Raw genomic sequence first — 13,261 nt, 5'->3', positions numbered from 1 at the left:
ACATTTGGGGCCTGGGGAGGTAGAGAAGAAGGAGACATGGTGTCCCCTTGCATACCTCCTAGATCGTGGCCCTGAGGGACAAGGATAATATCGCCCTGTGGCCAAGCCACTATATTAGGCACCTGAGGGTTCGACACAGGAGGTGCTGATGGCTGGGCCGCATTGTCCTCAACCAGTAATGCAGGAAGAGACTCATTCTGCCTAGCAGCCTTAGCCTTACTAAACTGCCTTTCTAAGGCGTTATGGCGTCTCATGGCATCCTTATCCATGGCCCCCTCATAATGTGAGGATTTGGAACCTGCTTTTTCTATGCCCCTGGTCTTAGCCTTTCTCTTCCCAACGGGTTTGGGCGATGGGGCTCTGGGTGGAGAAACATCCTGCTCAATGTCAGAGGACAGAGCAGAGTCTGCCATTACTCTGTTTTTATTTATTATTAGGTTGTTGTTGTTTTTTGGTTTTTTTTTTCAACCAGTCAGGAAGGTAGCAGAGAAATAGTAAAAATTGCAAATAAACTTCCCTTTAGTCCAGCAGGCATCCAGGCAATAGAAGTCAGGGAGACAGATGGATGCAGGCAGTGCTGTGGAGTCGGAGTCGGAGTCGGAGTCGAGGAGTCGGAGTCGGAGGAAATTTTGGGTACCTGGAGTCGGAGTCGGAGTCGGCAAACAATGCACCGACTCCGACTCCGACTCCTACTAAATTTAGATTGGAATTTTTAAAAAAGCAAGTTTAAATGTCCCAATTCACAAAAAGTTATAATTAATGACTTCTCTACTGTAAGAATAAAGACCAATGCATGCAGTGCCTCACGTAACCGCAAAATGAACACGTTAAGTGACCGTGAAGAAGCATGCTTTTCATGTGCTTCACTATAAGGCACGCAACGCACAATTAGGAGTGGCAATACTTATACTTTCCATAGTGTTGTGTTCTGCTGTTACAGGGAACGCAGCGCCCATGGGTAACCTAGCCTCTCACTGATAAGGGATTAAGTAAATATGTTTTTTGCAGGACTAGAGACACTTGCATAAGTGAAGGGAATGGAGGGTCAATAGTTCAAGACTGAAGCTGTAAACCATTGGAAAAACTGCTGTCATTCAGCTAAGGCTATAAAAACTTGTAACTCTGATTGTTAGCTTAAACTTTAAACATGACTAAACACTGTTTAAATTTATGAACCGGCCAAATACTCTGTTCAAAGAAAATACATTGTATGTTTGTATGTGTGTTTCTAATTATTGTTATTTATTCATATTTGTTCTCTTTTATTCTTTAAAGTTTAACAATTCATTCTTTATCTTAATATCTTTATATTTGTTTGGGGTTGGCTTTCTTCCCTTTCATCTTTTTTATTGTACAGCAATCTTTCTCCTCAAACCTACCACCTCTCTCTTTTCTTTCCTTCTTACTTTCTCTTCCTCACCCTCTTCTTCTCCTCCCTACTTCCTCTTCCTTTCTCCTTCTCCTCCTCTCTTCCTCCCTCTCTTACCCTCACTCCTACTCTAATTTCCCTTCCCTTCCTTCATCCCTCTCTATTGCTGTATCCTTTTATGTATATGGACTACTCAGAGGGCTGAAAAAGTTATTTCTGACTGGTCCTCTCCCTTTTGACCAGTCCTCGAACTTACGACTGTCCTCACATTTTACGTTTTTGCCCTATCTTGTCACCATGGTGAAGAGAAGCAGTTGTGAAATGAGTGACATGGTTGTTAAAAATGCTGCACGGGCATAAATGTGAGGATGGTCATAAGTGTGAGGACCAGTCAAAAGTGCGAGGACCTGTCAGAAATGACTTTTTTCAGCCCTCTATACACATAGCCATGGCCACCCGGTCACATGACCAGCTAGCCACACCCACCCAGTCACATAACCTCCAAGCCATGCCCACAAAATAAGCCACGCCCACAGAACCGGTAGTAAAAAAATTTAGAACCCACCCCTGGTTGGGGGTCACCACAACATGAGGAACTGTATTAAAGGGTCGCGGCATTAGGAAGGTTGAGAACCACTGGCTTAGAAGAACTTGGTGGAACAGCTTCTTGGATTCAACTGTAAGTGTTTATATTGTATAGGACAAATCATGTCTAGGTTTAGTGCTGGGATATATAGCTTATTTGTTTGTATAAAGCCATGTACGTACAACTTACAAGACTGTGTATGTTGATATTAAAAATCTAATTATATGCCAGTTAGTATAACATATTTTATATTTTAGGGAAAGAGGCATCCTAAACAATGGCAAAAAGACTGCTAACAACAAACACAACAAAGTCTACTGTTTATGAGCACTTTGCATTATCAAGTGATGGAAAACATTACGTGTGCCAATGTATTAGAAAAGATGATGATGGTGAAAAACAATGTGATGCAAAAATTAGCAGTTTCAGTGGGCCTGATAAAAATGCACCTACAAGAGCATCAAATTTGAAAAGACACTTACAGCGTTTTCATCCCAAAGTGTTAGAAGCCGTGAATGAGAAAGATAGCAATGAAAACATTGCATCTACTTCTGTGACAAAAAACGTTCAGAAATCTACTGGAGAACAATCACAAATAAGAAAATTCTTTATATCTGACAAAGTTACCATAAGGATGACACCAGAAAAATTCAAACACCACATTATTGAAATGGTAGTAAAGAATAGTGTACCACTATCCTTCTTTTCACAGACAGCCTTTTTAGGCCTAAATGGAGAAATGGCAAAAAAACTTGGTGTTTCTCTGGAAAGAGAAAGTATAAGGAAACTTATAATTGAGGAGGCCAAATGTAAAAAGGAAGAACTACAGAAAGTTATGAAAGGACGTTTTGTCTTCCTTAAAATGGATGCATGCACACGTCACAGAGTCAATTATTTCGCTATTAATGTTAGATTTGTGGATGAAAATAACAAAACAATAACACGGACCCTCGGAGTAAAGGACACTCAGGCACATCACACCAGTGATTACCTTCAGAAGTTAGTGGAGGGTGTTGTAGAAGATTTTGAAATTAAAAAGGAACAGATTTTATGTGTTGTGACAGATAACGCTTCTAACATGTTGAGCACAATTGAGAAGATGAAGGCAGATGAAGAAGGTATCAAACAGATATTAGACTTAGAGGAAGACAGCTCTGCAAGTATTAGAGAAAGTTTAGAAACTGAAGAGAATGCTGACATTTTTTTAGACAACTTTGTTGAAGAAGCATTGAAGCTTGCTACTATTCATCATATGCGATGTGCTGTTCATACACTGCAACTTGCCATAAGAGATGGATTAAAAGATCGCCATGCAGCTACATTAATTGGCAAATTACGGCAAGTAACTGTTGCAGCCAGGGCCCCAAAAACAGATGCAATTTTGAAAAGACGTGCAGGAAAAGGAGCCATTTTGGATCAAACAACTCGCTGGGGAAGCACTTATTTAATGGTGAAGCGTTTGCTTGAACTTAAAGACTTCATAGAAGAAATGGACAATGAAAATCTTGCATTAACTGCAAGCCAGTGGACACAAACAAAAGAGCTGGAGAACCTTCTTTCTCACCCCTTCACTGTCACTAAGAGGTTGCAATGTGATGATCTAACCCCGGGTAAATTCCTCTTGGAATGGAAGAGCCTGTTATATCGCCTGAACAAAAATGGAGGGTTAATAGCTGAGGGCATTGCATCTTCAATGATGAAAAGAGAGAGTCTTTTGCTGGAAAATGAAATCTTGTTAGCGGCTATTTATGTCGACCCAATGAGCCGACTTTTATTGAACAGTAAACAGATTGCTACTGGGAAAAAGGCCCTCTATGATGTAGCAGTTCGCATGAAGGGATTACGACCTGAAATACCTCCACAGGAGGATGGAGTTCTTTTAAGCAATAGTGGTAACTCAGAATCATCTTCTTCAAACGAAGAATTAGACTTTGATTCCTTCTTAGACAAAATGGAAGTTGCTAAAGGAAAGCGACGTCGCATAAGCGTTACAGAACCAGTAAATGTCCAAATAAAAAAATTCCAACAGGAGTTTTATAAAGCACTAAAAGAAGTTGAAAAGTATGATCGCTCATCAAAACTTACTGTTGAAGAAGCCATCCTTGTTTATCCAGAGATCGTTAGTGATGTGGCCAGAATAGTTACTGCAATGCCACCCACCCAAGTCAGTGTCGAAAGATTATTTTCAGCCCTAAAAATAATAAAGTCTGACTTAAGAGCCTCTATGAAAGAGGATCTGGCAGAGGCAATTCTCTTCCTTAGAACTCTACATTGAATTGATTTGCATTTGCTAAGCCTATAACTACATTTCAAGATTAATATAAACCATTTCTAGGTTTTACAGATTTTGTTTTTGGTTCATATAGATAAGCTTTGTTTTTGTTCTAAAACAACCAAATAATGTGGTTTGTATTTTTGAACTGGTAAAGTTCCTGTTCCTGATGTTTATGCCTGCTGCTACTATCCAGCAACTTGATTAATTAAATTAATAAAAAAAAATTAATAAAACTTTGTTGTTTTCATTGTGTTTGTCTTTTGCTTAAACTGTTCAATACAGTAGACTGTTGGCTTCCCAGCCAGTAGTCCTGTGGTAATGACATGTATGTTGCCTTTCTTTCCTTCAAGGAATGTATAAAATACATTCGCATATTAATACAGAGGAGTCGGAGTCGGGGAGTCGGAGTCGGAGTCGGAGTCGGAAGTACAAAAAACTGAGGAGTCGGAGTCGGAGTCGGAGTCGGAACATTTATCTCCCGACTCCACAGCTCTGGATGCAGGAACTCCTTCTGCAATGCCACGCTTCGCTGCCCGCTTGGGTAAGGATCAAGCCGAGCTATCCAGTCAAAAACTCCTTTCAAAATGGCGACCAGAAGGAATTGGCGCCAGAAAATGGAGAGCGCAACGACAACCGCTTCAGCGGAGTCGCAAGCGCCGCTTCAAAGCCGGAAAGCCAAACAGGAGTTCGATCAGCAAGCCAAAAGGGAGCAGATGAGTAGAAAAAATGCTCACCCCCAGCCGGTAACAAGGGCTGTCAAATTCAAATCGGCGTGAACCCTCAACTGCCGCGAAGCTGTCTCCCAATGTCAGGATATGCCTCTGACGGGCAGGGACCCTGGAGCCGCTAAATGCAAGGAGAAGCTGCGTGGGTGAGGGCGGTTATACCAGCACACCGGGAAACCAGCTCCTCCACCCGCAGCACAACAAAAGGCAATAAAAAAAATTGCGCCTCTCAGCTGGGCGAAAATGACAATTGCGCCTCTCAGCTGGCCTTCGGAGATAAAATGGCAGATCAAACCCGCTGCCCGTTAAGCGTAAGAACTCCCCCGTTGCGCAGCTCTCCGTTAATAAAATTAACACAATTAACAAATTAACCAGATAGCAGTAAAATTTAGCAGAAAAAAACAGTAAAATCCTAATAATAGTTAGCCAAGCACTCAGGTCTGATCCAATCCACTGAGTGAAAAAGACTGACAGTCTGAGGCAGAGTGGGCGGGACTAGGACTGCAGAGAAAAAATAATGAGCACTCAGTGGAACCAATCAGAAGAGAAGAACCCATGAGTAGGATTGTCGGAGCAGCGAGTCAGGAAAATAGGATTGAGTAGATAAGGAAAACAACAGCATCATCTATTTTAATGGGCATGGTCCTTCTCATCCATTTAAAATGAAGGAATCAAATTTAATAACCTCCAATCCCTTGCACCTTTGGAATAGCCAGGTTGGAATGAAGCAGGTCCATTTTATCAAATGAGAACACTATGAAAACAACCACAATGGGATGCAAACAGGTAAGATCTATGATATATTCCTTTAGTTCATTCTAAGCATCTTTAGTTTGGCATAGGAAGTTTAGCAATTTATCACCATCTACTTTCATATTCAGGTTCATAGTCAGCTGAGGCAAGCTGGTAGAATAGAGCAAGTATAGCATAGGTTGTTCAAAAATACCATGAGAAACTTTTTTTTGAGGTTTATTATAGCCCAATATAAAAACAAGAAGTTCTAGGGTCGCCCCCCCCCAATTTAATAATAAATTCAGGAAGGAATATGCAGTTAATCTTCAATGATCCTACCCTCTAAGTTGAGATCTGCCTCCATCCTCCTATCCTTCTGTAAGAGCCTGAAGACCTGTCGACCTGGGGACCCAATGGAGGAGTACCACAATAGAGGTGCCTACTATACTGATAAAAAAAACCCCACTCCTCCCTTTGCTACCTGCTTCCCTACCCATCCAACTTTATTCTCATATCATTGTATTCTCATTGTTTTCTTTTTCATTGTTTATTCCATTCTTCCATGACTTTGCTACTGTTGTATTTCTTTTCATTTTTCTATTTTTATTGTTGTAAGCCAACTAGAGTAGTGCCACAGCAAAATGGGTGGGCAAATAAATTTAACAATTTAATAAATAAATAAATAAATAAATAAATAAATAATCACATTTTCTGCATTTTTGATACAATTTTCTAAACAAAAATATGTGCATTATTATTTTTATAAGGGAAAATCTGCACAAATCAATATTCAATAGAAAACTATTTAAAAGTATGTCTATTAGGTCAGCGACCCACAACCTTTTGGGTACCATGGACCAGTTCAGTGGAGACAGGTTTTTCCATAGACCAGAAGGGGCGTGGTTTTGCATGCTGCCTGCAGCCCGCAGATGGAGCTTTGCGGGTTTGTACAACCCGGTTGTTGGCATGCCACAGAGCAGGGGTTAGGGACCCCTAATTTAGGTAAGCATGCACACAAATACTTGCATTCTAGAAGAATTACTTATTGACAGTGCACATCTTTTTTAATCAATTACCAAAAAAATTATTGAACTAAAACTTTATGCCACATATAATGGCAGATTACAACATACTAAAATTACAATAAAAGCAAACAAAGAATAATAAAAGCTTAAAACACAATACTTAATAATAACATAATTATGGTAAATTATAGATATTTTCTTCCATTCAATTATGTCCAATTCTCAAGGACCACATGGACAAGTCCCTGTAGTTTTCTTGGCAAGATTTCAGAAGTGGTTCACCACTGCTTTCTTTCCAGTATTCAATGAATGTGACTACCTCAAGGTCACACAACTGACTTCATACCAGGGTGGATTTGATTTAAATCGAGTTGATTTAAATAGTAAATAGTAAAAAGGCTTGATTTAAATCAACTCGATTTAAATCATAATTTTTAAAGAGCAACTGTCTCTGTAACTGCAGCAGCTCGTCCTCTGACCCGCTGTTGACTCACCGACAGTCCCATTCACTTCAATGGGACTGCTGGTGATGCGGCAGTGACACAACAAGGTGAGGGACATGGCAGGCAGCAGGTGAGTGGATGCTGGATGCTAACAGGTGCTGCCATGATTGATCTGAAATGACAGGTGCTCTTTAATATTATATTTATAAGCTGCTTAGAAGGTTTCACTTTCATTTTTACTGCTTGCCCTTCCTCCTCACACTTAGAACCTGGTGGTACAGATGCATTTCTCTTCAAACAATCATATAGTTTGTAGTGTACATAGATTTGCAAAACAATGGGATAAAGGAATATTCCTGAACTTTGGTTTATGATTTAACTCATGGTTACTGTGAAATTGTGTGAATGCATCAATGCAGTTCATGTTATCTCAGCTTGCAGAGCTTGGATTCATTGAATGAGTTTACCAAAAATGTAAATATTGCATAATATACAGCCTCAAGCTACATTAACTAAACTTCATTTCATGCTGAATAAATTAAATTTTTTAATGTATCTTAAATAGAAAACTATCTTTAGATAAGATTTTTACTCCAAAAGCATTTTATTAAAATAAATTTGATAAAAATAAAAAAATCCAATGTAAATAAAAAAAATCTGATTTAAATAAAAAAATCCATTTTAAAGAATCATCGATTTTTATCCATCCTGCTTCATACCCAAGATGGGAGTAGAAACAATCTTCCAGCTTCTAGCCTGATGCCTTAACCACTACATCAAACTGGCTCTCAGATATATAGAGAAAATTACATTCCAAGTAATACACCCATAGCAAACAGAACTCCGAGGCAGGTAGACCAGCTTCAGGGTTGACACAAGGTACCAAGGGGCCTCAGAGACAGTCGAATACACAGTGGCAGGATTTAAAATGCAGGCAGGAATACCATGAATGTTTATTTATTAATGCATTTATTTTATTAATCAAATTTATATATTGCCCATCTCTCTATCTAAGTAACTGGATGCTTTACAAGAAAAACTGAATAAAAAATTAAAATAAAGTTAAAAAGATGGAGAAAGCATCTTCAAGCCACCAGCCACCCCAGGGTTGCATCGCACTCTTGGATTCCTATGCTAGTTGAAAGCAGATTTGGGCGAACCAGTTGTTACGATTCTGCGCAGTTCGGCAAACCGGCAAATCCCACCACTGGCTGCCCCCCCCCCCCACGCTCCATCCCACCCCGTCCTATCTCACCTTGCCTGCCTTGGCCGGTGGCTAGAGTCATGCCCGTGCCCAGTTACTCTCTCGCTCGCTCACACAGACCACAATGCCCAGCTGATCTCCGTGCCTCGCCCACTTGCCTGCCTTCACCGCGGCCTATCACACCGGCACATGGCCCAGCTGATCTCCGCGCCTCACCAGCTTTGCTCACCGCGAAGATAAGGTGCTCAGCCAAAGGGCCGCCTCGGAGTAGACACGGCAAGACTTGGCCACCTTTTGGGCCTGGCTCTCACCATTCTTCTGCCTGCGTGCTGCCTGCTCGCCTTCGCCTCAGGTAGGGGCCCAGGGATGCGCCAGTCCCTGGCTCTGGCCTTCCCTGGGGCCTCTGCCCTGCCCACTCACCCTTCGCCTTGGGTCAGGGGATGCGCCAGTCCCTGGCTCTGGCCTTCCCACCCACATGCCACCCGCATGCCCCCCTCCGACCTCAAACTACGGCTCCCGGGCTGAAGCAATTTATCCTGGCTGATTCTCTTTGCCACAGTGCTTTCCGGATGGGACTTAAGGAAAGTGGCGGCTCACAGCTGCTAAATTTCACTGTGCTGAGCAAGATGCTCTCCCAGCAAGAACAGCAGCAGAGAGAAACAGCTGCCAACCCTGAGAGCACATGGAGCATCTCCCTGAGCACCCAAAGCATGCCCAGCACCAACATTGGCTGCAAGAAGTGGCCACAAGATCAAGCAACATCTTGATGGGTGGGAGGCCTGAGAGAAAATTCCTCTCCCGAGAGCCACCTGGAGCACCGTCACCACCATTCCAGAGCTCGCCCTCAGGATGGATCAGTAAGTTCTTGGTTTGCTCCCCGGGAAGGGCTCCGTCATGGAGGGCTGTGTGCCCAGACCAGGAACTTTCTCTCGGGCCTCCCGCCCCACAGGTGTGTTGCGGGGAAGGTTGCCTGCAGTTCTTGCAGCCAAAGCCGGGATGTCTACAAACTTGTGAATGTATGTATGAATGAATGAATGTATCTTCTTCCTTGAGCAGGAAGTTGAACTATAAGACCTCTAAGGTACCTTCTAGCCTGTGATTCTAAAGTCTCCAAAACAAGGGAATTTGCTTAAATTGTGTGTGTGGGGGGGGGGGAGTGGCTTCTTGATATTTGGAGAAATATCAAGAGAAATGCTAAAAGGGCAATCAATTTGGGATTAAATTCCAAATGAAATTGGGGTTTCAGGGTAAGGAGACATGAAGAACTTTGAACTGCAGGTTTCTAAAAATCTTATTAAAATGAATGTCTAGAAGCAGCTCTTTAACTCATTAGTCCAGAGAAAGCAAAGGAGATAGGCTATCTTTTAGGCAAAGAAGCAATGTCGAGTTGGCCACACCCACCCATCACATGACCACCCAGACACACCCACCCACCCAGTCATTAAGGCAGAGAACTGGTTGTTAAAAAATTTGAAGCCCACCATTGGTTGAAAGAACCAAGTCTCAACACTCTTCTGGAAAACCAGCAGAATAGGGGTCAACCTCACTGCAAGATGTTCCATAGGGTGGGAGCAGCAGCTATATAATATAAATCCAAGTAGCATGAATCACAATCATTGCTCAAGGCTACTCCTGAAAATGTTCTGAAAGGCCATCAGCCAGGGTAATTTGTAGTCTATTCCATAATGAGGGTGCCATGATGGAAAAGCAAAACCTTCTTGTTTTATCCTTTCTCACCTCACATAAGTGAAATGACTCAAGCAACTTCTCTTGGGTGTATTAGGTTGAATCCAAATGTTCTGTAAGAACTTACATGCCAAGCCTTATAGAGCTGTCTACTCAAAACTAGCAGTTTGACTTACACCTGGAAACATTAGCAATCATCCTAGGAATGGGATATAATATAGATATAATGCTCATAGTGGTTGATGCCAATTAACAAGTGAGTTCTTGAACTTTTTATTGATTTGATTTGATTTGATTTGATTTGATTTGATTTGATTTGATTTATATGCCGCCCTTCTCCGAAGACTCAGGGAAGCTTACAATGCGTTAAGCAATATCCTTCCTACTTTTGTATATTTATACAAAGTCAGCTTATTGCCTCCACAATCTGGGTCCTCATTTTACCTACCTTAGAAAGGATGGAAGGCTGAGTCAACCTTGAGCCTGGTGAGATTTGAACTTGCAGTAATTGCAGGCAGCTGATGTTAATAACAGTGCTTTAGTCTGTTGCGCTACCAGCACTCACTTTTGACTCCAATACAATTTTCTATTGTCTTTAAAGGTAGTCCCCAACACTATGGAGCATTGTTAAAGATGTGAATCATTGTAGTTAGGCCTGCCATTCCAGGATGGGAGAATGGATGTGGGCAAAGGCCATCTTCCACCTGCTTATCTAGCAAATCCCCAAAATTCTAATCTTTTCCTTCAAGAGCAATACATCCTCTCCAGGTAACTCTGCAGCTACCAGAGAATTGCAAGGAACAAACTTTAATACATTTTGCTTGTGTTCACATTTAGCCTATTTTCTCCCATCCAGACTTCTAAGAGTCTCCAGTACCTGTACAGGACTCTAGTACCTGTACAGCATCTCTAGCTATGCCAAGACAGACAATATAAAATTGGGTATCCAAAATACTGTATGAATGACCCACCAGATATTAAATAATAGGAGGGAGAGAACTAACACCTGTAGCATTCCACAAAATTACAAAAATATTCACAAAAGTGAATTTGGAGATTTTTCTTATGAACCTTCCAGAAAGTTTAACACATGAACATAATTCACTCTTCAAAAAACCCAGCATCAGAAATACACAAAATTATTCAAACTGTACCAAGTTTACATACAAATATCTTCATTAAATGAATAACTCTTCACTGAAAAATACAGAAATATTCCAACTATCTTAAAGCATCAAAATTAGATGTTTTTTTACAAAAGAAAAGAAGCAGTTTTTCACAAATGATATTTGATAATGTCATGGAAAGGCACAGATAGATAAGATAGATTTATTTAATGTATTATGTAGATTAGATGTTTATAAGTGTAACTGCCTAGATTTCTAACTGTAAATTCTACCTCATTGTAAGGCTTAAATTTACTAATTATCATAAAGAAATCCATCCAACTACCAGTACTAAATGCTACTGTTTAGAAATATCTCTGCATATCTAAAGTTCAAGTTTTATCTCAATCATAAATCCACTTTTTACTTACTAGATACATATTATGTCTCAAGCTGAATAAACAAAAACAGTAAGAAAAAAATCAGGAAGATAAAAATCTATATATGGAAATACAAACCAGTTTGATGGCTAAGGCACCAGTTTAGAAAACAGGAGAATATGAGCTATTTATTTGATACCTCTATTTTTTGTAACAAAACAATATTTAATCTTAAAAAAGAAATTTTTGAAAAGATTAAAAATACAAACTAAGAAGGAAAAGAAAAAAATTAATGCAAAGTATTTGCTCTATGGACTATGGAGTAAAGAATGGTAGATGCCATTTACTTATGTCAGTTTCAACTTATTTCATTACAAGTAGGTATTCTTTGGGAAAAAATAGAATGGTGCCCTTCCACTTTTTAGTCATAACTGTAAGCAGAGCATAGCAGCACATTCCTAAAAACGATATCATGAAGTTGCTGTACCCTAAAATTAATATCTTTTAAAATTTTCAGTTAGCTCTAAGACCATTGTTAACTTTTGTGTAACAAATGGAATAACATTGTTACTCTAAATATAGTAAAAAAAAAAAATCAACATTAAACTATCCATAGCTTCTACTATTCAAAAAAAGCATCTATATCAGGAAAAAATATTACAAAATATATGCATAGCTCTAAATGCATAATTGCAGGATCCGTCAGAAAAATATTTAATAATGAAGTCAGCTTCGTTCTTATGTTTGTATATAGACAATAGAATTCCACTGTACTCATGTTCTGAGAAAGATTTAAAAACCTACCTGAGAGACTCTGCCATTCGTCTTAAATCTTCATTTTGCTGTTTCAATCGTTCAAGTTTTGCTAGTATTTTTGACAGTTCACGGCTAGAGTGGTCCGGATGCTCACTGTCTCGTACTAAGTGTCCACCTATGTAAAAGAGCAATGTTCCCCAAGCAAAAAGAATGAGCATAATCCATCGCCAGGAGCCAGTCCATGGCCGCATTTTCAAATGTTTTGTCCACTACAAAATAGTTTTTGTTCACAAAGTAAACATTGTAATTCCTCAGTCAATACAAGGATTTCAAGGCTTCAGTGCTATTCATCATCATCTTGTTCTTCTCAAGGCATTTATCCTATAGCAGAATTTCAGAATAATTATCCAGGATGATGAACATTCCAAGTACTAAGGTCACAAATGTTTTGGCTATATGCCTGCAAAAAAGAAACAAAATGTTAATATTTTAATGACAATTATATATTTAGATAGAGATCAAATTACTAGATAAGAAATTGCAAATCAGTTATTGACTTTATACCACTTCAGCATGTCAACAAAGTATAACATACTGTGATAATAACACGAACTAAAAAAGAATTCATACTTCACTAAGGAATATGCTTTATTCTTTAGTCAAATGTAAATAAGAAGAAACCTATCAATAAAGGACAATATTTACAGCTCAGGACTGAAATGTGGGGTCCTTGGTGTTCTCTGAGCTTGGTTGTTGTTATTTTAGGGTGGGTTTTTTTTATAGCACTGTTTGGGTAATGAAATGTCTGCAAGAAAACAACCAAGTTCAGAGAGCACTAGAAACCTAATTCAGTAGGTTCAGAGTAATTCAGAGTAATTCAGCAGAGAAAATCAATTTATATGGTTGCTAAAAGTTGACAATGACTCTATGGTAGGGGTGAAATCCAGCAGGTTCTGACAGGTTCTGGAGAACTG

General features: G+C 39.8%; 1 protein-coding gene across 1 annotated transcript in view; it reads right to left on the bottom strand.

Moving 5' to 3' along the window:
* FUT8 (fucosyltransferase 8) overlaps window positions 1-12,615 on the bottom strand; it is a 66,685-nt gene extending 54,070 nt beyond the window's left edge. Inside the window, exon 1 of the mRNA XM_070931249.1 lies at window positions 12,336-12,615. Within this exon, the coding sequence (XP_070787350.1) occupies window positions 12,336-12,538 (203 nt within the window). The 5' untranslated portion in view covers window positions 12,539-12,615. The remainder of the gene's footprint in view (window positions 1-12,335) is intronic.
* Between the last annotated feature and the right edge of the window lie 646 nt (window positions 12,616-13,261).

The sequence above is a fragment of the Pituophis catenifer genome, unplaced genomic scaffold (assembly GCF_029215685.1).
Source record: "Pituophis catenifer annectens isolate HBS135680 unplaced genomic scaffold, rPitCat1.0.hap2 SCAF_1, whole genome shotgun sequence".
In the NCBI taxonomy this organism is placed as follows: Eukaryota; Metazoa; Chordata; class Lepidosauria; order Squamata; family Colubridae; genus Pituophis; species Pituophis catenifer.
Note: the sequence above shows the minus strand (reverse complement) of the source record. Positions and strands in the feature narration are given on the sequence as shown.